Source organism: Andrena cerasifolii, chromosome 2 (assembly GCF_050908995.1).
Source record: "Andrena cerasifolii isolate SP2316 chromosome 2, iyAndCera1_principal, whole genome shotgun sequence".
In the NCBI taxonomy this organism is placed as follows: Eukaryota; Metazoa; Arthropoda; class Insecta; order Hymenoptera; family Andrenidae; genus Andrena; species Andrena cerasifolii.
The window spans coordinates 11,234,800-11,262,342 of NC_135119.1; the positions used below are offsets into that span (position 1 = coordinate 11,234,800).

At 35.5% G+C, this 27,543-nt stretch overlaps 2 protein-coding genes across 2 annotated transcripts; both read left to right on the top strand.

The window, feature by feature from the left end:
- Samdc (S-adenosylmethionine decarboxylase) lies at positions 1–24,840 on the top strand. Its single transcript, XM_076807043.1, has 6 exons — positions 1–289; positions 10,181–10,267; positions 22,058–22,184; positions 23,039–23,141; positions 23,226–23,509; positions 24,316–24,840. Exons 1-6 carry the CDS (start codon positions 159–161, stop codon positions 24,616–24,618), a joined length of 1,035 nt encoding a protein of 344 aa, XP_076663158.1. The 5' UTR covers positions 1–158; the 3' UTR covers positions 24,619–24,840.
- LOC143366192 (uncharacterized) lies at positions 24,625–26,897 on the top strand. The gene has a single exon (XM_076807044.1). The coding sequence runs from the start codon at positions 24,625–24,627 to the stop codon at positions 25,549–25,551; it is 927 nt and encodes a 308-aa protein (XP_076663159.1). The 3' UTR covers positions 25,552–26,897.
- The last annotated feature ends 646 nt before the right edge of the window (positions 26,898–27,543 follow it).

The following is a 27,543-nucleotide window of genomic DNA, read 5'->3' on the forward strand; positions in this document are numbered from 1 at the left end:
CAATATGATTGCTCGTTCACTTGTCTCAGTAGTAAAGTAAGGTTCAGTGTGAGTAGCGGTTTGCTATACGTTCGGAGCGAAACACAAACTCAAGAAAGAAATTCTTGTTTGCCTTTACATACATCGCAGTTGTGAATAAGATTTTGTGCCCTCGAGGAATGGCAACCACCAAAGACGACAGCACCGACAGTGTGCAATTCTTCGAAGGCGTGGAGAAACTCCTTGAGATTTGGTTCACGAGCAGCAGCAGCATAAACAGAAAGCAGGGCGATCTAAGGCAGATTCCTCAGTAAGTTGAAACACCTATCCCCCATGGATCTAGCCGCCCATCCGCCTCGTCTACCTACTCGTGCCGTTTTCACGGTATTTCTCACATAATGTACACAGAAAATTTTGTCAGAATCGATTGTCCTCGCGTGCCGTCTACCTTTTCCGACAAACATTGTAAAAATCCCCGAGCTTCCAAGCACAATTAAGCGCAGGCATGCTTGCATCAAAGGTTAGTGCAACCCGAAGCATCCCGAGTGCTGGGAATTTATCAGTGACACATAGTTTAATCGAAATAAACGACTCGGTGAAATAAAACCGGCTTGGTAATCATGACCGTATCGCCGGCACCTCGCGATGTAACGTTCGGATAATCGTTGGTGCGTTTAACCCAACAGTTGCATGAGAATTGATGCTTCACGTGTGTCGGTTTCTTTCTTCCTTTATTTATTCATTCCGCTTTCCGGAATATAGACTATTATTTCGCGGTATTATGGTAAGAATCGACATCGTCTCGTTTCGAGTAGTCTATCGAACATCGACGGAGTGATTCCGTCTGGGAAATGCTCGAACGGTAACACAAGCATCGAATAGATTGAATTGTAGAGTAGCAGCGTGTTTTTTTGGCGAAGATCGATGCGCCCACCTTCTCGTTCCAGTAATACCGACCGCTCAAAGTGAGGCTACGTGACTCTCATATGTATATACACAGCTTTATCTCCTTATTTTAAATTGAATATAAATAGATGTAAGCATCGATGCGATCTCGTCCTTTTCCTGGGAGTTTACTAGCATTTCGCGGAGTCTGGCACGCGACACCTAAACTCATTCGTAAATATTGATTGCCGCGTGTAGAAAAGGCTTTTTTTCCTCAATATTCCACAATCGAATAGGAATTATTGTTCACCCCACACGAGGACGGGGATTTCTTTCATTCATTCAGCTGTGTTGCGACATGTACGGCGGACACTTCTTCCGTGTAAACCACTGTTTACGAAATATTAATTGTTGCACAGTTGTGTGGACATTTACACGGTTACAGCTCGTGACTGAAATTCGATATTTCGTAAGAGAATTAGTAACACGCGTGGCATTTGAATCGGGAAGTGAAAAGGAATTTAAGTCGCACGTATCAAACAGTATTGTTTATTTATTGCACGAGCACACTCTGGCGGAAGGGTGCAATTAGTATAACTCTCAAGCGTGTCGTCGTGGATATTATAAAGTTAATGGCAGTTTCTCTAGTGTCGTACACTTCTTCACGGTCAAATAAATTAAACTTACATTCAAATATGTATACGTATGGAATGTCGCTGAAATATTTCATTCTGCTCGATTTCTCTTGTTTTTGGCGATAGTTTGTTATTAAACAATGCAATGCGTTTTGGCGAAAATTTCATGCGCTATTGTTTAGCACCGTACGTTCGAGAAACGTGCGCGGTACTAGTTTCCTGAAATAGATCCCTGTAATTTATCTAAGCGTGCACGTCAATGCACTTCGATAGTTGTCGAACGTTTAAAAATATGCCAAACATAGATTGCTTTATGTTGGAATAAGTAGCATCTGTGAGACAGTTAAATACATAATATATCGATATTTTATCGTGGCGTCAGATATCAAATGTATGTACTTATGTACATACCTACTCCGTTACTTTGTTAGTACAGTCGAACCTCGATAACTCGAATCTCAAGGGAAGGGAAAAATCTTGGAATTATAGAAGTTTCGGCTTATCGAGTTTTCGAGCAAGAGAGGTTCAACAAACGACAATTCGACTTATAGAGGCTTTGTACGACTGTTATTTTTTCGACTTATGAAACTGTAAAGCAAGACAAATTCAAGTTTTAAAGGTCGATTGTTTATTGTACTGTAATCAAATATACTTACAACTTATATACTACATATATATCTACATATATAAAAATAATTGTAAAACACATTTTATGCTCGAAATATTTTTCTTTATTACATATTAAAGAAATTTGTGATTTTGCTTTGTGCTGGTCTTTTACTGTATTGTAAATCAATAGCATTTTTAATCGCGAATAATGCAGAGCCTGACTAGTGGTTAAGTTACTTTAATTCCACTGCTTTAGTCTATCTCTGTGTTCAATTAGAAATAATTAATACGAGACTACAACCTCTGGCAAAAAGTTTTCTATCAGACGCACTAATAGGAAATTTACTAAAATCATTCATGTTTTAGTACTATAAAATATTATTATACATAATTAAAAGTGATGAGAAATTAAGGGGGATCACGGAGGTTCCGACGTCTGGGACACGGTTTTTGATGAATCTCATATATGTGTAGGGGCCGTCCTTAAATTACGTAACGGTAATTTTGGCGATTTCTTACCCCCTCCCTCCCCCAGTATAGAAATTCGTAAGATTTGATATTGCAACCCCCTCCTTACATAATATTTTTTACATTGAATTTGTTCAGTTATTAAAAATCTTTTAAATGTTTATATAATTCCTTTAACTCGATTTTGAAAAATTTAAACTAAAACTACTTTTTTGGAACATTAATATAAAATTACGTTAAAAAATATTACATAAGACGCTGACTCCCCCCCCCCCCGTAAGAAATCGCGACCCCCTCCCACCCCAAAAAAGCCTTACGTAATTTAAGGACGACCCCGTAGTATAGGTTTAGTGCACCAAAATGTGTCTCAATGTTGAGTCCAACACTCAAGTGTTTCCAAAATATTAATGAAAAAAGTTTTTTTGTTAATTAAAGGCATAAATGTATTTTTCATTGTTTTATTCCTGAAAAGATAAAGTACTATTTTGTATATTCCAATATACGACATTTATCGTACAAATAAATGGCCGTAAACTGTCCTCATATCACAACAAGATGAGACGATAGAAAATTGCGTACAATTGTGAAAAATATGAGACGAACTTCGAAAGAGATAAATAATATAATCAGTGGGCGCAAAACTTATCTGGCTGTACTGTCAAAAATCGATTAAACGAGATGGGTTTCTCATTTCGATAAGCTAAATAAAAAATTGGATAGTGGAGGTCTCGGCTAAAGTAATATTTGGGCTAAGTGAGAGCCACGTGTATCTATTGGGGCAGGAGATGACGCAGGTACATTTGTTTGGCAAATATCCAATGAAAAGTTTCACAAAGATTGCTCGAATTTTAAACAGAAATATCCCACAATCTTATATAATAATTTCTAGAAATCTTTTTAATTCCATGTATAGAAAGCTGGCTTGGAGATTCTTCACATTTTATTTCTCAAGATGACAATGGCAGCTGTCACTGCTGTCAGAGCAGTAAAAAATTATTCGCAACATAAGGGCATTAAAACAATGAAATGGAGTGAACAGTCTCGACCTAAACCCTATTGAAGACTTATGGGCAAAATTGGAGAAATTGATTCGCGAGAAAAATCCACAAAACAAAGAAGAACTTCGACAAGCTATAAAATTATGGTGGGAAGAAAATTCCCCCTGGGATTGTAAAAATCTTATTAATTCAATGCAACATATTAAAGCAGTCATACGTACACATAGGAACGTAACAAAATATTTAACTTTTTACCAAGGTTTCTACCACTCGGAAACTTTTTTCCACGTAACATTTTGTTTTTTCTCTTGCTTCTCTTTGATGATAAATGGAAGTTTGTGTTATTTACTTTATACTAAGCCCTCCCCCTTAGTTTTTCCATCACTATTAACTATATACAATAATATTTTATAGTTCTAAAACATGAATGATTTTAATAAATTTCCTATTAGTGCGTCTGATCGAAAACTTTTTGCCAGAGGTTGTAGTCTCCTATTAATTATTTCTAATTGAACACAAAGAGGGACTAAAGCAGTGGAATCAAAGTAACTTAACCACTAGTCAGGCCCGGCGCGAGGCGGGTTCAGCGTGTTCCCTGGAACGCGGCTCCGCGGTCCGCGAAAAGCTCATCGTAAATTTTGCGCGGCCCTAAGCTTAGATATTTATTATTATAAAGTTTCTTCAAAAGGCCCCGCGGTCCACGAAAAGCTCATCGTAATTTTTTCCGGCCTCTATGCATAGATATTTATTCTTATAAAATTTAGAAGTACATTTAAATCCGTTTTTTTTCGGCCCCGCACAATTTTGGAAACCGGCCCCGCCGGCTCTGCCACTCGTGTTTGTTATTAGGGCTACTAAGTAGCAGTACTATATAGTATTGTTTGGCTGGTACTCGCTAGTACTGTGGCCCGATGGAAAGAAGACGGTTGAAATGTCACAGGGGCGAGAGGGGTTCTTCGCTCGCATTGGCTCCCCCCGCCCGTGTCCCGTTTGCTTACTTTGTATTCGTCGACGTTGTCGCGCCGGCCAATAGGGATATACTATTCGGACCTGATGTTCGGACCCTAGAGTTTCTCGACCGACTTCTTTCCATCGGGGCATGATGAAAATTCGGCGATTTTCCGATTTTCTGTTATAACTCGCGAAATGTAAGAGATAGAAAAAATGTTTCAAGACAAAAGTTACTTCTTTTAATTAGATCTATCATTTGGTAAACAAAATTATTTTACAGTTCACGAGTTATAACAAAAAATCGGAAAATAACCGGATTTTCAGGGGACAATTACACCCCCTTTGAGTGAATTTTGGCAGCGAACAAAAATTGCGTTGTAATCAGGGGGAAATTCCCTACACATTCACGAAGTTTCAGAATTTTTTAAATTTCCGGGTTCGGGATGTTCCCTTGTAAGAGTTCACAGTGATCCTCGGTTTGCATTTGTAATTTCACGCTTTGATGCCGGAACGTTTCCTCTGCAACGTCGTATGTTTATCTCGCGGGACACAGCACGCGCGTAAGAACACTATACTCTGAGACAATTATACATTTTTACAAGCAGATGACTCGGGCAAGCGTTTGGCAAGCGCAGCGTCAAACGGAAGAAGTGAAATCGTGAATAATATCACCTTGTTATTCCTACAAGAATCATCTTTTTGGCGCGAATTCCATCTTACGCTCATGCAGTTCCCGCGTGTTTTACGATTTTATTAATAGGTTCTGAATAATACGTATTTATTTTCACCGAGATCTTTTTCTGTACATGCCTACGTATTATGAGTTTTGTTAATATTTTATAAGTGACGTGTACTTTTGCTACGAACAATTTATTAGTAACACGTATTTTTCTTGCGATTGTCTTGTGTGTTTTGGGGGATTATTAATATTTTGTCTAGGCAGTTGTGTCATCTTATGCAAGTGTAACATTAATATTTTTCGTAGTTGACGATACGAATTACTTGGAATATCATTACAAGTTGCCGCTCGGTCTTTCCTTTTTTTCTTTTTAAATTTTTGAAAGTAAACGCGCTTCTGATAATACACGTGTTGCATTTAAACTTGATCTTTTTAATTGCCAAGCGTTTACTTCTGTAAATTCTAACTGTTGCGATTAGAAGACGTAGGTAGTAATGAAATCTCTCTTCTTCCGGTAACTTGATAAACACATGGATCGCAGTGATTAAAGTTTTCCGAACTGTTCTAAAGCTATCGCACTTTAGGTTTTCTTAGCCTGCTGTTTTGTTCCATTTTTATTTCATCGAAATTTTTCACCGACCAATAAGATTCGTGGGGAAACTTTTACGAGTTTGCCCTTCGTTAAAGTTTTATGTTTGTTCTGAAACGTTCCTTCGGTCATTTCGCATTCTAGTATTCAGGATGGAATGTCAATCATTTTGGGTAAAATGGGTTTGAGGAGTACAGTAAGGACTAAAATTAAAAAATCAGAGTATAAAAATTGAAATAAAAATGCACTAAAATGTAAAAAATAATTTAATCTCTTATTTAATCTATGACTCATATTTTTTAAGTCGGCGTCTCATCATTTGCACTGTGTAAATCTGGCACCGAATTAAAAAATACGAGAGTCATAGATTAAATGAGGGATTAAATTATTTTTTACATTTTAGTGCATTTTTATTTTTTTAAATACGGTTTTAATTTTAAAATTTTTATTTTTTGTCTTTTTAGTTTTATATGTATTGGCACAACTTAATTAAAAGAAGTAACTTTTGTCTTGAAAGCTTTTTTGTATCTCTTACAGATTCCAAGTTACAAAATAAAATCGGAAAATAGCCGAATTTTCAGGGGTTAATTTCACCCCCTTAGTGTGAATTAGGATAGCAAAAAAAGTTGTGTTGTAATCAGGAGGAAATCTTCTACATGTTCGCAAAGTTTCAGATGTTTTTAAATATTCGGGTTCGGGATCTTCCCGTGTTAGTAAGAAATGTTTGTTGCATTTTCATCTATCACGACAGAGTAGATGCGACATTGTTTATGTTAGACCGTTAAAAACGAATTCGACAGAGTACAGTCGGTTTTCGCCTCTGGCGGATCAAATTGACCCGGCATTCGGTGTGCGGAGGGTTAATTCAGTTAATTGATCCACTTAATATCAGTCGGATGCTTAATTTTCTTATTATTTACGAATAACGTGCAACATATTTGTGGCACTTTTTCTTAAATTAGCCTTTAAAATGTTCAAATGTCTGATGATGTTCATAATATCGCCTATAAGCACAATTTCACCAATACCAAAATTGGTCGAATAGCCAGAAAAAGCTATATATTAATCCCATAAATTGAAGGAAGAAGCTTCAGTTTGCAAAGGACTGTATATTAAAAGAAACTGAGTGGTGGGATTCTGACATTTTCGCGGATGAAAGTAAATTTAACATTTATCGCGGCGATGGAAGGGCGAGAGTGGGGCCAAAAAGGGAAAATAACTTAAACCGAAACACTACAGTAGCGGACAAAAAAGTTACCACTTTTTCGAACCATCCTACTTCTATTACTTTTCAATATCAACTCAAAACTGCAGTATGTACCTATTATACATATTCTGAAAGGAAATTAAAAGCTGTATAAAACTCAGTTACAGTTGAATTTATTTAACTAACAAACAAAAACCCTACATAACATTAAACAAGACAACACGTTTTTAAAGTCAGCAAAAAGTTACCACTTTTGAACATTAATAAAAAAAATCTAATATTTTGTGGGGGCACACTTTTAGGACAACCTAAAAAGTTACTAAACGTGGTAACTGCTTTGTCGGCCCCAAAAATGTGTTACCCCGTTCAATGTTATATAACACTTTTGTTTGTCAGTTAAATAAATTCAGCTTTAACTGGGTTTTACACAGCTTAAAATTCTCCACCAAAATATGCATATTAAACACACCACAGTCCCAAGTGTATGCTAAAAAAATAAAAATAGAACAAATCGAAAAGGTGGTAACTTTTTTGTCCGCTAGTGTATGGTGGTGGGGGTGTATATCCAGTTTTAGTGTTGGTGAGCTCGTGTTTATAAACGATATAATCGGCAAGATCGAATATTTGGATATTTTAAAGGTTAATTTGAAAGAAAGTACCACTAATTTGGAGATTAGAGAGGGGATTTTACCACGGTAATGGCCCCAAACATAAAGCCCGAATTGTGCCAGAATATTTGCTCCGCAATTGTGCAAAAGTGCGAATTGTGTAGAAAATTAGCAGAAGCTGCGAGGCACACGAGATAAGTATGGAATATAAAAAGATAAAATGGAGCGATTAAGAAAACAATTTCGTCACCTGTACCACGTGGACCCCGCGTGCTTTTTTCATCTGTTGTTTTTCTCATTTCTTTTCTTTTAGTATTCACCATCTAAATATTTATAACAAAAACGCTTAAATTTTAAGATATAATCAATTCAAGATCCCATCTCACTAGTCGTGAGGGGAGGGTGTGGAGGGGAAGGGGGTGGGCTGCTGCAGACGCAGCCTTAGACGCGGGGGTGTTAGGAGGTAGGACGAAACAGGTATACTGTATCTACGAATCGCCAGTTGAGAGAGAACTTGCGGGAGAGAGGGGAAGGGATCGGTCGAAATTTCCTCTTGTGGTGGATTCGGAGGAATCGCTACAAATATTTTCACCGCAGGCGTGCGGTGCTCTTTAATTTATAACAGTTCTCGTTCCTCTGAAAATTGGTTACTATGTTTATGTATACAAGCCAGGCGCGTCGTGTTTGTCTTGTGTGTGCGATAAATGTTTGGCGCCTCTCCAAAAAATTTTTTTCTCGAATTAATTGCGAATTAAAAGAACAGGAAATGAAAATCAAATGAGAACCTCCCTACAATATGATCTTACTTATGCCCTAGTTCTGCTCATACAAATTTGTGTTGCTTACAAATTTATCTCGCAATTTTTAGGTCTTTTTCGCGCTGTTACTCAGTACAAGACTTACTTTATATTATGACAATGAAAAGTCACTACTAATAAGAAGGGAACTTCGGTAACTTAAATATTCTGATTTTTTAAAACTTTGCAGATTTGTGGGGAATCCCGATAGGAGTAAGGGGCCATTTTTTTATGCTCTTTGAATCTTCAGGGTAAAAATGCCCCTTAGAGGTTAATGTGTGTTTTCCTATTTTTCTGTATAGATATGTATCTTGAAAACTATACAGCAGATTAGATACAAAAAATGATTAAAATGAAAATTGAATGGGCTTTTATGCTCGATAAGCTGTGCAATGAAATTGTTTAAAAATTGTAGTTTCAACAAAATTACAAGGTTTAAACATTTTCGTTGCACAGGGTTATAGAGCATAAAAAATCTTTCAATTTTCACTGTAACCATTTTTTGTATCTACTATGATTTTCAAGATATACAGGAAACCGCAGGTAGCTTTTAAGGGGTGTTTTACCTCGGAGAACCGAAAAGTAGCAGAACAAAGTTGCCTGATGCTTCTATCGAGGTTCCCTACAAACCTGCGAAGTTTCAGAAAAATCAGAATTTACAGGTTACCGAAGTTCCTTTTTAAGTAAACGAGTACGATAATTATTATAATAATGTTGCCTAATTTCTGTTGGACTAAAGAATCTAACAGCATGAAAACAAATTAGCTGTATAAGTTGCTGGAAATTTCTTATCGCGTAATTAATTCAGTTGAAATATTGAAAAATGTAACGGTAAAGATTCCACTGAGGCCACGCAAGGCAGCATGTCGCATGCGATGAGTGCGATAGTGATTGCATGTATTGTGTTGCATGCGAAAAAAATAGATGCGACAATGTTGCTGGTTGCCGGTTGCCAAAAAGTTGCCTCAGTGGAATCCCACCTTTAGTTTCCAAAGTGAAACAAAAGATTCAAACTCAATGATCTGGTTCTTCTTTAATTAACTACAAGTACACCTATGGTTAGTAATATACTTGCAAAAGATGCCACAATGTTCATTAATCCACGCTTCGTTGAACCTCTTATCTTTATTGATACGAGTTTCCCTCGTCCTTGCGCGAAAAATCGCGTCATTTTTATACTTCTTACATTCCCGTTGCATGATAAATATTAGCGATCAATCTTGCACATTACGACTCAGAGTTTCCGATTTTTCTTTTCGATGAGCCCTCTGATCCTTATTCTTTTCTTCTTATTAACAGTTTTCCAATAGAAGATAGAGTAGGACGTTAAATTGCATACAAATCGATGGACCTTGCGATTAGCTATCTAGAGTTATTTCGCACGCGCTGTGGAAATCGTCAATATCTCCTAGTGTCGCACGTTAACTTCGCAATCCGCGATTTTGTTCCGCTGATATTTATAATTTATAATTACGGTCTTGTGAAGAGTGTCGTGCCGACTAATCTCGCAAAACTTTAAACGGAACTCGAGGAAGCAAATCTATGCAAATATGTATCGCGAAGAAAGTGAAAATGCTTTATCACTTATCTCTATTTCTCATTTCGTGGAATTGATCGATTTGAAACCCTGTACTCATTTGAATGAATAAGTGTTATTAGAATCGCTTCAAGTAATCTAAGCGGCGAGCCCAGACGCACGGCGACAGCCGACAGTCGATATGTTTTGCGTATCAATTAAACTTTATAAATATCAATACACATATCTTTCTTTTCAGACGAAAATGGCAGTCATTGCTGAAGATCGTTCGCTGCGAGATTATCAGCATCTGCCGCACCGAACAAGTGGATGCTTACGTCCTCAGGTAATCGAATTACACAAACATTTGCATTTCGCACGTGCCCGTTTAAGCAGACTTGGCCACCACGTGAATAACAGACTTTATAGGTGGTTCTTCAACTACCATATTGTCTTATTCGGCGAGACGTTATTTTTAAATACTCGTACGTCATTTCATTGGAATTTGTTATTTTATTTTGTACATATTTGAATGAATGTAGGTGTCCTAAAATAATTTCTGTTACGGTATAGTTCAGGCGAAATGTTAGATACCAAGACAAGCCCGAGAGCGATTGCTGTGAATTTTAAAATGAAGTTAATAATTCATAGTTTCGGTATTATGCTTCTCGTTATTTTTTCACAATGTGGTACTTCTTTCTTACGCGCATCCAATTGGCCGGGTTTAAAAGTCATCATTATTTGTTCGGTTATTTGAAATAGTTAATTAAAATGCAAAATTATTTTGAAATTATTTATTTGGTCTTGGCACAGAATGAAATTATTTTTTCTGTCGTTTTTAAAATAGAAATATTAAAGTTATTCAAATAATTTATTATTTTAAATATGATCTTCTATTTTGTACTCCAGTAATCTTTTAAATAGAGACACGTGCATTGATAAACAGCATTCATTCGTTTAAACTTCAGTTAGTCCGAATTTTTGGAGAGAAAAAAAGGAGAAATGAGCCGCTCAGAAAGTAAACTGACTCCATAAAACAGAAACCAGAGAAACTTGAAAATTTAAACATCAAGTATGTCTTAAGTACTACAATTCAGAAATTTACAAAAAATGGTGTTACTCAGTTTGCCTGTTGAGGCTCAAATCTATTAGGTCGTTCCATAACTTCATAATGTAATATTTCAAACATATCTTTGATTATTATTATTATCATACACATGTATGTATATATGTATGAGATGCATCGACCTCTTATCAGCCTGTATTTAGAAAACGTATCGAGAAGTACATAAACTTACAAACTACACACCGCGAGACAAACTTATAGGATGACCTAATATCTAGCCAAAGACCTTTGCGTTACGTCACTGCACGCATCAGCTCTTTAGTTGGGAATGGTGGCCATAGTCCTTGCAATTAGTCATAGGATAAGTAACTACGAATTTGAATTCCCAAGTGGAAAGTGAGGGCCGGGATGAGTAACTTGTTTTGGACGAATTTGTCAGAGAGTCCATATCAAACAGGCATTCCAGTGACAAATGGAGTCGTATCTGTACTATTATATAAAGAGAGAGCCGATTTTTATGTTCGAGCAAAACTCAATACCTATTGAGCCGATCTTCCTGAAATTTTAACACGTTATTCCTGGATACTCTAGGACGGACATAGGCTATATAGTATGTCTCAAAAACGCGTTATTAAGGGGACCTTCCGGTCTAAAGCGCCAAAAATAGGTGATTTTTAGGAATTAATTAAAGGAAAACTACTGTGTATAGTTTAATGGGATTTTTTGCATTGTATTAAGGATGTCTTAAGTTATAGAAATATATTTTTTGTTTTATAATTAATCCTTGCAAACGGCACTGGGGAGTCGTTAAAATTAAGGCGTCAAAAAATTGATCCAAATCGGTGGGACCTGTATCCCCAAAAGTTATTATCCGATTCGACTGAAACTTTTCTTATTTTGAAGAATATATTTCTGGCTAGGGGGGAAACCAGAACAAATTACAAAAATAACATTTTTTTTAGAAAATAACGACACTTGAAGTTGGAAATCACTTTTTCCCTATATTGTTCACCCTTTCAATGCCTTTGAAAATTATAAATTTTCAATTTTTGTATTTTTTCTGATATACCCCTAGCCAGAAGTATATTCTTCAAAATAAAAAAAGTTTCAGTCGAATCGGATAATAACTTTTGGAGTTACAGGTCCCACCGTTTTGAGCACACTGTTTCGAGAAAAACGCGTTTAACATTTTACGTGGGCGCCGAGTGGCCGGGTGTTCTCCATGCATTTGCCGCTACTTAAATGCCTGTAATTTCGGGAATTTTACGACTTCCAACAAATCCTTTTAAACACGTATTCCTAAAATGTTAAACATTCGAAAAATGAAATAAAAAAAAATCGACTTTTAGGCCGGAACCTCCCCTTAACATGGAACGAAGAAGCGCCTGGTATATGTTGCGCTGGAGGAAAAGTAAATCTCCCAAAGGAGAGAATGTTATCTTTTCCAAAATATTATCAAGAAATAACCTTTTTTCTTCAAAATACTTATTTTCCTGAAAAGATATTAATTCTGATAAACATGAAGCAGTCTCGCTAATATCTCGGGCGAAGCGGACACGGGGAACGCTAGTATAATGGAATCCTGGTCATCCGTCAATACTATTAATTTAAACATCCTGTACAGAAGAAACTGCCAGAGGCTTGCGCTACACGTCAGATTACATAACAACTCATACGTTATCAATTTAAATTTTGATTCGAATGATCACGATCGCGAACAGTTGTTGCTCGTGGTTGCAGCACGCTTCTGTTCCTCGGTTTCTCCTTAACATTACCAATGGCAATGAATAACCCGTTTCCACGAACGTTCAATTGACGTTCTGACCCGAAGATCGCCCGTTTCGCCGACAGACTTTTAAATAGTGTTGCCGCGATTAAAAAGTTTAATTGTTAGTTTGTTACATTGCTTCTCCGAACTGTGACGTATCGTCGGCAACTGTATCTGGCTAACGCAATATTTGGCAGCAGATAAGGGAAGAATGTTTACAGGTCTCCAATTACAGTTTCGGTTTGCTCAATGAACCGCTGAGGAAGCTTCAATAGTGCTATGTATCTGCACGTGGTCTGGTGGTATCGCGGACGGTTGCGCATCGATCGCAATTCAGTGCGAAGGTTCGAAGTCCAGGCGTTTCTAATTATCTAATCCTAATCCATCGTGATGTTTTAACAGCGAATCCCTAACGATGTATAATCGCCGTTGCAATTGCTATCGCATTTACTCCAACGAGGTTTATTTGGGCAAGGGAAGTGTCCAAAGATCGATGGAGCATTGTATTCTGTTTTCTTGTTCCGTAGGCATCATTAGAATATTGCATTGAGGAACTTGTGCACTCATCATTGTAATGGAAACAGGATAAATTTGCTTCGCATAAATTCCAAGCGTGCCCAGTTATAATTTATTATCCTTAAAAAAGTTTGTTTGATACTCATATTAATTGAAATTTTTTGCTCGAATTAATTTGATAAACTAAAACTTAATATATTCCATGCGCATAGTTAACATAATTCTTTCTCATAATAGATATACAAATTGTGGGAAATAATGTTGTGCCCATAAATGAGAAGTTACATTTATTAATTTTTTAACGTTTAAAATCCCTTCTTTTTATCATTTATATTACATAAGCTTATGCTAATTCCACACACATGCCTAGCAAGTAATCAGTTTGAATGAAAAAGTGAACAAACGACTTTAGCTTGCATTAAAAATCAATGTAAATAAATTATGAAACTTAAGAAACCTCTATAGCTTGAGATACTAACAAATTACTTGAAAACACAGAATAGCTCTGTTTAGTAATGGCGGCGTTATACATAGTATGTGGCTCGTGCTTTATTCCCATTCTTACCAAGGTCCTTGCGTCAAACACGTGTGACCAAATTATCAACTGTTGCTGCTGTAGTCATGAAATTACCGCACGTACCTGCCATTATACAGGGTGGGGCAATAACTTTGTCCACCTGGAGTGTGTCCGCTATTTTTAGAGAAATGAAGAAACCTTTATTTACAAAAGTTGTATGTACAGTGCCGTGGGTGGCATAAAATGGTAGTGGTATTTTTTTTCTGGGTGTAGGGTTTTCGGAGATTTCAAGGTCACCCCTATTTTTTTAAATGGCATGCTGTACTTTTTTTATCCCTAGTAGAATATCGAGTATTTAGACGATTTCAACTACCTCTGATGTGTACAAGGTCATTCGAGAATAAATAATTCAGCAAAGGACTTAAGTCAAGTGGTGTCCGTTTGCATCGCCTCAACATTCTAATCGTGCCAATGAAAAACCCGTACTCTTCTTATCATTTCCGGATTGATTATAATGTATTATAATGTTGCAATGATCGATGCAAACGGATACCATTTCGAGCACCTCCTGTGACACAAGGGTCGTCCTTTTAATCCATTATTTCACGTCGAAAGACTTGTACTATAGGTCGTTGAAATCGTCTGAACCAACGTCTTCCAACCTGACTCGAGTCGCAACCCCCTTTTATAACAGCCAAACAACCTGCGACACCCCCTCCCACACTTGTATAAAAAAGGGCAAAGAAAACACGTGAAAAATAAATTTTTTCAGAATATTAAGCTAAAATAATATTTAATTAAATTAATATTTAACGCGATGGTTGTATTTGCATCTCGGCAACCAGCTTCAGGACTCGCGGCTGTGAGAGTTTGTTAAAGAGAAACACTCATGTCATCCTCAATCTATTTCTTGCCACATTGAAATAAATAAAATTTTGAAATTTTCAAGTGACCTTGAAATCTCCAAAAGCCTACCATCCGGGAAAAAAATGATTACTACCATGTTATGGCACCCTCGATATCGTACAACTTTTGTAAATAAAGTTTATCATTAACAGGTGAACAAAGTTATTGCCCCACCCTGTAGGTATAATTGTGCTTTAGCAACATTTGGCACGTTAATGAACAGTGTTTTATGCATTGTTTAAATAGCGACGTCTGGTATCGGTGCCTAGATTAAATCTAGATTCGCGAATCCAAGGATAAACTCACCCTCGGCACTCTCCTTCCGTGGTATTTCTTTCGCGCACTTCAATATTTGATATTTGACCTCTTGTTAAACAAAAATATCCACTACTAGAAATAGATGTTTCGTCCTTTTCAGAATGATATAATTCGACTTTCTCTTTTTTCGAGATACCTACTCGATGCTTTGCATTAGTTTGTAGTTGAAACTTGCTTTAACCCATTTTTCAAAATTGAATTTATACCACTTTTAAAGGGGGACACCACTGTAATGGCTCGAAAAGTAAAGGTATCTTTGGAAATTTATTAAAAGCAAACTACGTAATGAATCTTTTTTAAATTTTCAGGACTTTTTATTGCATATTTAAGTTATACGAATATCTTTTTTAAAATTTATTTAAACCAAATTTATAAGCTGTACAGGACCAGTAACTTAGAGCTGAAAAAAAAAAATTTGTTGACATGATTGATAGTTTTCCGATAAAACGGTTCATCGGAAATCAAAAAACCAAAAAGTTTTAGAAACTATCTGCGCATGGTTATGGCACGACGGGTTCGATTCTGAAAATTTTGAAAAATGACAACATGGCGAACCTCTCTCTGAAACAAACTGTGAAATTTGGTTCTAGTAAATTAACCTCTTTCGCTGAAAAGAAATAGAAGCAAACGACCCATCCAAAAAATCTCCGGTTGTGCCATAGCCATTTATAGTTTTTAAAACATTTTAGTTTGTTGATTTTAGAAGCACCATGTCATCAGAAAACGGTCAACCAGATTTTTGACAGCGCAAAGTTACTGGTCCTGTACAGCTTGTAAATCTGCTTTAAATAAATTAAAAAAAGATATTCGTATAACTTAAATATCCAATAAAAAGTCCTGAAAGTTTAAAAAAGATTCATTACGTAGTTTGCTTTTAATAAATTTCCAAAGATTTCGGGCCATCACAGTGGCGTCCCTCCTTAGGAAAAAGATTCATTTATTAATAATTTCATCGCTCGGAAATCCATATAAACGTGACTGATTAAATGATTGGTATCCAACTTACTTCGTCAAGGTACGTGGTACCTTTTACATTACATTTTTTGTTATTAAAATTCCTTTAAAGATTTATATAATCCATTTAACTCGGTTTCGTGTCTGCGGTGTTACATCGTTTTTCAGGCTACTCATATTAAAAATTGGGTTAAAAAATATTACGTAAGACGCTACCTGAGTCCCCCCCTCGCGTAAGAAATTCGCGACTCCCCTCCAAGAAGCCTTACGTAATTTAAGGACGACCCCATGCATAGTTATATGCTTTTTGCGTGCATATGGTTCGCAAATGGTTACATTAATCTACGATACATCTACATACATAGCGTTTCCACGTTACTTTTCATGATAGGTCAGGCTGCTTTCCTTGCAATGATACGCTTGACGATAAAAAAATACTTCGCGTTTTATCTTCACTGAGAGTTTGAATTTCCTTTAATACATTTTCTATGCAAATTATACCAGGAAAGCAAATGTGCTATTTTTTTTTATAGTAGATGTTAAATATATCGGGCAGTCACGATATTTTCGTAATGGCAATGAATTCATCCATTCACTTACATTATCGTGTATTTTTATATTTCACTATTTTTTTTTTGTAATTACACGTTCATGAATGAGTACATGGACATTCAAGGTTAATTTCCCTTCGATACGCAACCTTCAGTCTTAATTATGTGGTGTAATAAAAATTTTTTATGACAACGAATCCACCGCCCTGATTTTTCATTCATAACGTCACGTTTCAGAATATGCTAACTATTTTTTTTTCTCCTTCAAGTTTTTTCGGAGGAAGGTTGCTATTCCTTCATTTAATGCATACTGTATATCTTATTTTGAATAATTAATTCATGGATTATTAGAAGTGCAAAAAAATTGCTGATGTAAATATTGTTTGATTTTTATTTCACAATGAACCAAAGGGCACACGTTTTCTTGACAAATTTTCAAACGATATTGCCACGAATATTAGGGATAAATTGGCCATTGTTTTTAGGCTTGAATAGGTAGTTCTTATTCATTGTTAAATAACACGAAAACAGGGAACATTGCCAGCATCTCTGGAATAACAGCAATGAATCATTGTTCCAAGCTGAAGAAAGATGGTTAATTTATCGCAAGTGTTCATTGTCATGCATTATCTTGTAAAGGGTCCATCACGCGTTACTTATTATTTATAGAAGCTATTTCTTGTTACTACTAGCGTTACCTATCGCATTGGATTCATCCTGAAACGAGATAAATTTTATAAATATACAAGGTGTTCCACCTACTCTGTCCACCTCAAATATCTGCATAATTTCAAGTAATAAGCGAGAACATCACTCACAAAAGTTGCGTGGTTGCGCGAAAGACATAACGCGGTGACAATAATTTATTTACAGGCGGAGTTCTTTTTTTTTTAATGGAATGTCTAATTTTGTATGGCCAAATTCTATAGAATATCGATTTCTGTGCGTGAACAATAAATAACTGCCTGAAAATTTTAGTTTTAATGAATCTTCGTGTGAATACAGAACATATTTCAATATGCAAGGAGCAATTTATTTTTCTGCGGATATTCACTCTGAAGGGGCGAAGCTCTTCAAGTTGTCGCGTTTTTTGTTGTTTTTATTAATTTACCTTCGCGCCGGTGCGAGATAGAATAAAACTTTATAATATAAGAATTGTTCAGTTTCTTATGCTCTGTCGCGATTAGTGTTTATAGTTTATACGAATGCTTCTTTGTTGTGTTCTGTTCAAATTATTACAACGTTGTCAAAGATATGCTTGTCAAATATATTTTTTAAAAAGTGACATGCTTAATTATGCAATAAAAACGACACTTTTTATACAGGATAAAAACTGCTATATTTTTCCTTATTTTATACTTATACATATAAATCAAAAGCCGCTTATTTAACGTGGCAGTAATTTATGATTAACAATAATAGTCCGGCCATGAAAAATGTGCGAATACTTAACATATACTACAGAGTAGCTTGACCTACCAGTGATGGGTCACCCCGTCCGATGCGGACATAGCACTTGACCGGTGGGTCAAGCCGGCGTGAACGTGTTAATAAATATGTATTATAAAAATATTGTCTATTTAAAAAAAAAAAAGGAAGATAGCCTCGAGACTTTCGTAATTAAGAATCAGGAAGGGAAGTTGCTCCAGGTATTTCCCATCGTAGACTAAACCAATTCATCAAAAATCAATTAAACGTATTCTGCGATCAATGAAAAAGTACTGTCAATGGAAAATGTAATGAAATTCGCTCTATTCTACATGTGAAATTCATAGTTGTACTTAAAAGAGCATTTCCGAACATCACTCTCTCCAATAATGGTGTAGATTCTTTCACTGCATTTTTTAGCAACGTATCCCCACCCAGGGTCGACAGAACCATTATGCAAATTATGCGGCGGATAACGCGCCAGCCGAATGGGGCGCTAAAAAACTATATCGCACGCTTGATAATAAAGGAATCCACCTCCCATATAAACACAATAAAAAAGTAATTTTTTGTACTCCATAAAGGCGATACATATTAAATAGAAAACGGGTGCAAAAATTTAATTTTCTTGCATAAGTCCCCACCAAGGTTCCCACCTCTCTTTACATTAGAAATATCGAGGATTTTTCGTGATAACTTCATAGGTCATTTCAAGTAGAATTTCATTTTCATGCTTGAGCTCCAGTTTATATTAACTATCACTTTTTACACGCTTCTTTATGGTTTTTTCTCAGCAAACGAATGCTGTAATAGTTGCCTAGCATGAAATATAAAAAAATTGAAGAAATGTTTATTTTTCGCGGAGAAAATACAAGTCTTTCTTGTTATACGGAAGATATATTTTAATCGTTAATGCTTTCGAGAATCTTGGTGATCTTAAATTGATACTTTATACTTTTTATTCTTAATTATCACCTGCGTGAGAATTTCGTAATATTTTACAGGTTCAAATTGGAGTAAATATATTGAAAATATATATATAGAAAATAAATTGTTGTTTATGGTAAATATATTTGGCAAAATCAAATTGGCGTAACGATATTTTGCACATTCAAATTGGAGTTACTATATCTTGCAACTCGCAGTACTGAACCAATACATACAGATTGAAAGAAACACGTGCAATATTTGTAATTTACATTTAATCGTTTCCTTATTCCGTTCCTCCAACTAGTTCTGTACGTGTGGGTAAATGCTGACAAATTATACCATTGTTACGTAATTCATCTAGTTCAGGAATTCTTCGTTCAGTTTAACAGTGATACTTAACGCTGGCTCCACGAGCGTACATATTATCTTACAGCCTCGCGGAGCCTGATCTTGAACTTGCATTTCGGTTTATACCGCTTGCTTCCTCGATTAAACATTAGTCGTTCTTTCACTTTGTAGGAACTAATTATATATCCGGCACAGTTTGCAATTTAAATATTCATCATCGCTCGTATATTTGTTGTTATTCTCTCTAATCTATCGTAACAGTTCTTCATTCAAAAGAATTTCACAGAAAGATCTATAATAAACGAATTTGTCTGTTGTGCAACTGGAGAAGAATCTCTGAGAATTTTATGTAACGCCACAGCCACCCCCCCACATTCAGGAAGAAACGAGTCCTTCGTTCGCCTGTATATTTGCATTTTATCAGTTTACATAAATCGGTATCGTAATCCCAGCGTTTTATCTGCTCCTCTGTTATCGTCGCGTTTCAAGCTAATACAGCGGTTTGTCTGGATCACTGCACACATGTACTTAGAAAATCTAGGGTCAATGTCTGTACGAAATGTCCAACGATAACCCGCGAGAGTGTGGTAGACTTTAGACGAAATCTCGATATTTAGTTGGAGTTCTAATGGTTTATATTTAAAAATCATAAATACTTGCATTTCGTTCAAAAAATCGTTTAAAAACAAAAGTCCCGATCCACTTCAAATAAATCAGGCATATTCAGCAGACGTTACTTTATCGTTCCAACTATAATTTATCAAGTATTTGCATAATTGAATTACTACGGTTAACAAACCCGTAATCTTTTTTTTTTGCTAAAATTGATAATTTTTCTTAAGACGTCACCATTTCTTTGTTTCTCAATACTTTTTTATTACTCTGCTTCAGACGATAGCCACACGTCTACAGATTAACAATCTCTTTGAATTTTGAGTTCGAGATAATTGTAATTGCTGATATCAGGCTCGGCATCCGGAAGGATATTGTTCTATCGCTATAAATGGATACTTTTAATTACCATAAATTTCATTATAGTCTTAAAAGGTACTAGAATAAAGCTACAAACGTGCAATTAGGGTTGCCAACTAGTTTCCGGGAAAATATAGTACTTTGCGGTCAAATGCGATAAAAAATATAGTGCATTGTGAAAAAATATAGTAGTTTTCAGAGGAAAGTGATAGAAAATAAAAGTACATTAAAACAATCACATCTTATTTTTTAAATGTATATTTTTCTGTGCATTTTGCACTATTTATTAATTTATTGTCTTTAACAAATATGCCAAAGGTTTGATTGCACTGAAAGCCCAAAATAACATATGTGTATATGAGAAGCTCAATTTTATGAGAGATAGACTGGCTCCGTTTCTCTCTTTCCGCCACTTCATGTTCATTATAGAAAAAATCCTCTCTGTAGAAGCTGAATTAGTAGGAATAGAGAGAAAGTATAAAACTATTTCATATAAATTTTGTTTGTTTCAAAAGTTCAAAGTTTAAATTCGCAAATTAAAGTTGCTGTAAAATAAAAAAGTAAATAAAAATTGTAGAATTTTATCGATGTAACGGAAATATAGTATTTTACGTTCTATATATTTTTCTAAGAGTATATAGCACACTAGACCAAAATATAGTACAACACTATATGTTATAGTGCGATTGGCAACCCTACGTGCAATACTTGTTTCTTTTTTTTAATTCGCGATAAATTAATTTTTTTCAACCGTTGCACTAGGAACACCCCTTAATACATATTTTCATTGGACACTAATAGGATGAGTATATTCAGTCGACCTTTCATAAAAATCGTAATGAAATTCGTATTCCACGCCAATGTAACAAGTAGAATGCTTCTCGTTCAGGCATCACGATTACACGTTTTATTCGAACATTTTGCAAAATGCTATTACGTATATCTACGCATATTTCAGCTTACCTTTATCGGTCCCTAATACCGTCTAAATCCCGAGCTTAAAATAACGCTGCCGTGGAAGCCAAATAAATTTCTTTTAGGGATTATTATCCCCATTCTTTGATAACCTTCAGTTAATTATTTACGTTACAGTTATTTATGAAAGATGCGAAATGATTCTTCGTAGTACACAGTGACTTCATATATTCCGCTCGAGCATGCACCCTCGTTCGAGTCTCTGTTTTTCTTTTTCGCATCCCCTATTCTTGGCTTCATAGGAGTTCAACCCTTTGGGTGTTGGTAGTCTGGACGGTCAGCTTAACGGCGCGTGCGGGACTCCTCTAGTTGTATCTCTTACACATAGTCGCTGAACGCCTATGGGCGCCTTCCGCACACACTCCTTGCACTGAACGAACGCACACATATGAATGTATCCATATGCGCTCACAGCGCCCAGAAAGTTGATTAATGGAAGAGAAAAATAATAAATTGATGATCAATTGTCCCTCATGTTTAATAATAATTGCAATAGATTTCGATATTCAAATTATTATTCCTTTGATTCAAATAAACTCTTCTCTTATTATACCTGAAACCTGTATCAGATATTAATATTCTTTTAAACTGCAAAGTGATTGTCTATTACTTATATTGTTCGTTATCAGATTTATGTGTGTAAATAGTGAGGAAAAAAGGAATCGCTGCAGTATTAAGTAAACACAATATCGGAAGAATAAATTCTGTTATAAAAAGACATTAGAATTTACAAGATAAGAGTATACATATAAATATACTATCATAAATTTTTAGATATTTTTACTAGTTGCCAATATTTCATGCGCCATATAAATATGACTCATTTATCGAGCACAATAACCGAGTTGAAGTAAGTATTATATAAAAATAAATTTCGTATGTTACAGTGAAAGCAGCATGTTCCTATCAAAGCGCAGGCTTATCCTGAAAACTTGTGGTACAACTACGCCCCTTCAATGTTTGGAGCCACTTTTGGAGCTTGTGAAGGAGTATACCGGTTTTGAAGAAGTAGAGGTGTGTATATATTTTTTACTTACTATATTTATTTTAACAGTAGTAAATAGGTTTATTGTTTGCCTTAACTCAAAATTGTGTTTTCATTTTGCCTTCTTCCTTCATCTTTGGCTTCCTTTCTTCTCCTTTTTTCCAGTACCATACAGATCCACTCGGCTCCTTCTTCTTCTCCCTTCAGTATCCTCCTTATCATTGAATTTTCCTATATTATATTTATTTTAATATATAACTGTATTCAATAGAAATCGAGAACTTTTATAACGAGCAAAGAGAAACTCTGCAACCGCTTAATAGCGATACAGTTACATCGAATAAACTGTTTGCATGGTTCCATTGTATACAAAGGTTTTTTTATCTTATACGCATAATATTATTTCTTAGAAGGCATGTATTGAAAATTGTCGTTAAACTTTAATAACAATCATTATTATATTGTAAATGATAGGAAGTGCGGAGAGTTTGATATTACAATTTCGCAATGTTTGCTCAGAAAAATTATCATTTACTGCTAGCCAATTGAAGTTGAAAGTACTTAGCTATATAACTTGACCTAGTGCATGGATAAGTGATGTGTCTATATATAGGAAACCCCTAGTATACAGGATACATCTCTACCTCTTGGTTTATTGATCTCTCTCACCTATGATACTGTAACATGAAACGCATTTGTCCAAAATCACACCTAATTCATGGTTTCTCACCCTACACCCACAATGGTGTGTGCCTCAACTATTCCCATTACAGTATTACACATGATGATTCATGCAATGTCGTTTCTTTCATTAGTACAGAAATAAATATTAATAGAAGCTGTAAGAAGAATTTGTATTCTACTTAATTTCCAATTGTTTCAGAATGTATTTTACTCGAGGAAAAATTATAAGAAGCCAGAGTTGCAGATATCGCCGCATCAAGCATTCGAAGAAGAAGTTGCTCTGCTCGACACGTTCTTCCCTGGTAATTGTTCTTTTAATATTCCTGCATACGTATATGCATAATTTTATGGGAGAGATTTTCACTGTCTCTGCTATCCTGTTTCAGATGGAGAAGCTTATTGTTTGGGTTCCGTTGATACGGATTGTTGGTACTTGTATACTCTGAATCGAGAGAAATCTGTGGATGAGCCCTCGGAGCCAGATCAAACTCTGGAGATTCTGATGACTCACTTGGACCCAGAAGTGATGGCTATCTTTACTAGAGACGTGTGCTCGTCTGCGGACGAAGCGACTCAGAAGTCAGGAATCGATAAACTTATTTCAAATATGATTATAGATGATTTCTTGTTTGAGCCTTGTGGATATTCAATGAACGGAGTATCAAAAAGTGTGAGTATTCTTTATGGAAATGTATGATTTTAAGGGGGGGAGTCCTATTTAGGACACTAGGAATAAGGTGATTTTTGGGAATTTTTTTCTAAGAAACTGTTGAGCGAATATTTTCCAAACTTTCAGGGTATTTTAGTTCACATTCAAACAATAAAAATTTAATTTTTCGTTACAAAGTGTTCGGTAGAAATGGAGATATATCAACACGTTCGTTAGAACTCGCGTGCCGGAGTTGCAAAATTTGCGATTATAATGGTGGCCCCAATTCTTCCCTGAAATAAAAAAACCAAGGATTTTCTTATTTCTAGTATAATTACATTGTCGATGAATCTAACAAACGGAAAAACAGTAAAATTTGGCAAATTAGTGGGACTTCAAAGAAAAAGTTACGTTTCTGCCCCAATATATTTCGTACTATTTATGGAAAAAGAGTTGTTCGATTCAATTTATTTATCAAAGTTTTAGGTCCATCGACAATGTAATTATACTAGAAATAAGAAAATCCTTGGCTTTTTTATTTCGGGGAAGAATTGGACCACCATTATAATCGCAAATTTGCAACTCCGGTGCGCGAGTCCAAACGAACATGTTTATACATATCTCCATTTCTACCGAACACTTTGTAACGAAAAAATTCATTTTTATTGTTTGAATGTGAACTAAAATACCCTGAATGTTTGGAAAAGATCCGCTTAACAGTTTCTTAAAAAAATAATCCCAAGTATCACCTTATTCCTAGCGTCCTAAATAGGACTCGTCCTTTAATTGGAAAAATTTCAGTCGCGACTAATGCACGTATTTTACAGGGGAATTACATGACTATTCACATTACACCGGAGTCAGAGTTCTCGTACGTGTCATTTGAGAGTAACATTCCAGAGGCATCGTATGAGGAGATAATACGACGTGTCCTGAACACGTTCAAGCCGAAAAAATTCGTTGTTACCGTGTTCGCTAACAAAGAATCCGTAGCTGCTAGTTGTCCACGTGATTTGGAACAAACTGATTATCTGAAATGTTCCGGCGACTGGCTGCGCACCGATGTTCAGTATTGTCGGTTCAAGAATTACGATTTGACCTGTGCATTTTACTCAAGATTCCCAAGCTGAGGGTTCATGGACGCTTCATTCGGCCCTAACCAGTTAGGAGCAAATGAAGCGCTTACCCTTACTACCCCTATCCGCTCTCAGACCTCCTCTTCTATTCCCAATTCCGTAAATGAAACAGAAGGACATAATCAATCTATAAAACATATACTAAAACCTGCAGCTGTTTACAAAAACTATGATCTTGTATCTACTCAATATATAAAATATGATAATGAAAGAAAATCCAACGAGTGCACTATACAAAACTCTATAACCACCCGAGGAGAAAGTGTGTCAAATGCTACAACACCCACGAGCTCAATTACATCCACACCTCGATCCAAGAATCCTAATATGTCCGTAAAAAATAAGTGTTTAAATACAAAAAGTTACGATAGCCACTCTATGCAGAATCATACGGATATTAATAGAGACACTAATTCCTACTCCGTACGATCTGTATCGTCGCCGCAGTTAACAATTAAACCCCTTGCGCGGTCGAAAGTTTATAGAAAAGCATCCTTAAAGTCATTGAATTTGTCAAACTCTACGATAGATAACGTTGCGGCAAATCATTGTAACAGTATTGACTTGACATTGGATACTCGTATAATCAATATTTCTAATTGTTCCGTCACCTCCACAGATGCAAAGGTACCTTTCACGTGCCTCTCTGAAACAACACAGGGGAAAGACTCAGACGATGCGAAAAATAAATGGAATACGGGGGAGGTACATATTACTTGTAATCCACTGTCAACGCCATATCCATATTCTACGCCTCATCATAACATTATGAGCGAAACTGTAACAGAGCCATTAGACGACGAACCAAAAAGTCGCAGCTGTGGAAGTTTTTTACCAATCTTATCTCTGATACCTCAAACGGTGGTCAGCTTTCAGTATTTAAGTCCGAAAATGAAATTCTCATGGTGGAGAAATAAAATCTCGTGAAGGTACGCCTAAACGACCATTTAGTCGCGGTTGCTGCTAGTGGTCTTGTAGCGCAATTCAATGCTATTTGGTCGAGCTCTATGAAAACCTCTTACCTCGTAGTGAGTTCCCAGCCTTCATCAATTAGAGGTGCCCTGTCATCGTTACACTTGTATGTCAATCAGTCTATGCCCCATTTATTACTACCGATAGGATCGTACAGAGAGAACGCATGCAGGTAGATTTTAAAAAGAAAATAAAAATGGCATAAGTAGTTCCTTCACTGTATGGAAACATTTTGCACAATGTACAATGACTTCGAATCCTTTGAAAATAGTCTATATTGTACATTACGATTCTGTCTGATTCTCTAGTCCACAAAGTTTCTCCTAAACTTTGCTAACTTACGAGTAGAGACAAGTACCTTTCCCTCCGTACGGAGAGTTGTCTTAAAATTTTGTCTACTTATAGCAATAATCCTAGGCATTCATTCTAGCAAAATCAAAAAATAAAGCTACAGTATGGATCTAACGAGACGCATTGTTTTTGTTCTGACGTTACTAAATCGATGCCATTAATGTAAATTACGTTTTCTAAAAACTGTATATCTATTTGCAAAAATATAGATAGCACAAATGAGAAACAAAGAATTATTTGAACATAACTTTCCTTCTTATCGAAACATTTAAATGAGCAACTACATATTTTCTCAAATTTAATGCATTATTTGGTACTTATTGATCCATACAAGCTTTGAAAGGTATTAGACTTTTTAATGCGTACATCAAAACTTAATTACAATATTCCGTGTGAACAACTACTCTATGTGATATTATTAAAAATATGAAAAATAATATACCAGTTGGTGTTGTACAATGTTAAGAATTTAGATTAATCCTTTATAAACCTCTTGTCGATTTCCTTATGTGATTAATTTAGATTGATTTTATGAGACGGAAGGAGCATTAAGGTAGTTAAGGCACTATGATTAATTGAATCATTCCTATACGCGTGCGTGGTAACGTGTTACGTGCAAATGATGTGTGTATGACAAATCACGTCTCCTCTAAAACTTTTATTTCTCTGTGAGAAATAATATTATTTAATATAGATTATTCTTACAAAGATTCTATACGGCTGAAAGTTTTATAAAAATGAATTTAAAAGTTTAAGTTCATATATTCTTGAGTTTTCACGCATCTTTTCAAGGAGCATTGACTTTTCTTATCTCTTCTTTTTTCCTGTTTCTTATCACCAAGATACTCTCTTTGTAAAAGTGAGCCCAGTTGCGTGCTTACGTTTGATTTAGTTCTGCAATTATACTACTTGTTTTATATTTCGCGAGTAATAAATATTTTTTATAAATATTTGCATCTCATTGTGTTTCATTTCACAATATTTCCAAGGGTGTACGTATTATTTTAAATTCACAAGTATCGGAAGTGTGCAGTAAACAGTAAAAATGTTTCGCTTCTTTTCTAATAACAGGGGGAGAGGGAGAGACAATAAGAAATATGACTTACCTAAAAAAAAAATTTGTTTCTTATAAGATTTAACTTCGTATTTAAGAATGATTAAGAATAATTCAACGTCATTTAAAAACAAATGCAGTAGTATGGTCTTTAATCATTACTAATTACATAAAGATTGTACTGTGATTTCTTTCTCTCATCCACGGAGATTCATTTACATTGTACGTATAATTTGTAAAGATTAATTTTATTCAATAATAGTGAAAAAGGTCAGCATCTTTAACAATACTAACCATTTAATAATATAATACTAAATGAAAAAAAATTTAATAATAAATATAAGTAAATAAAACGTGACGCGGTAGGTAATGTACATTGTAGTCTCATTGAGTGCTTTCCAAGGTATATTATCCTTTGCTGTAGATTATTGTTGCATGTGAAGTAAAACTTAATTTCTGTATTATACTAACAAAATAAAGATTATATTTAGTCAATTAACACTGTGTAGATTTTACTCATTCTGTTCGATGTGCTGTGTTTC

Coding starts and splice junctions, on each gene's coding strand:
- Samdc (XM_076807043.1), top strand. CDS start 159: ATGGCAACCACCAAAGACGACAGCACCGACAGTGTGCAATTCTTCGAA. Junction 10,268..22,057: donor GTGGATGCTTACGTCCTCAG/GTAATCGAATTA, acceptor CGTATGTTACAG/TGAAAGCAGCATGTTCCTAT. Junction 22,185..23,038: donor CCGGTTTTGAAGAAGTAGAG/GTGTGTATATAT, acceptor CAATTGTTTCAG/AATGTATTTTACTCGAGGAA.
- LOC143366192 (XM_076807044.1), top strand. CDS start 24,625: ATGGACGCTTCATTCGGCCCTAACCAGTTAGGAGCAAATGAAGCGCTT.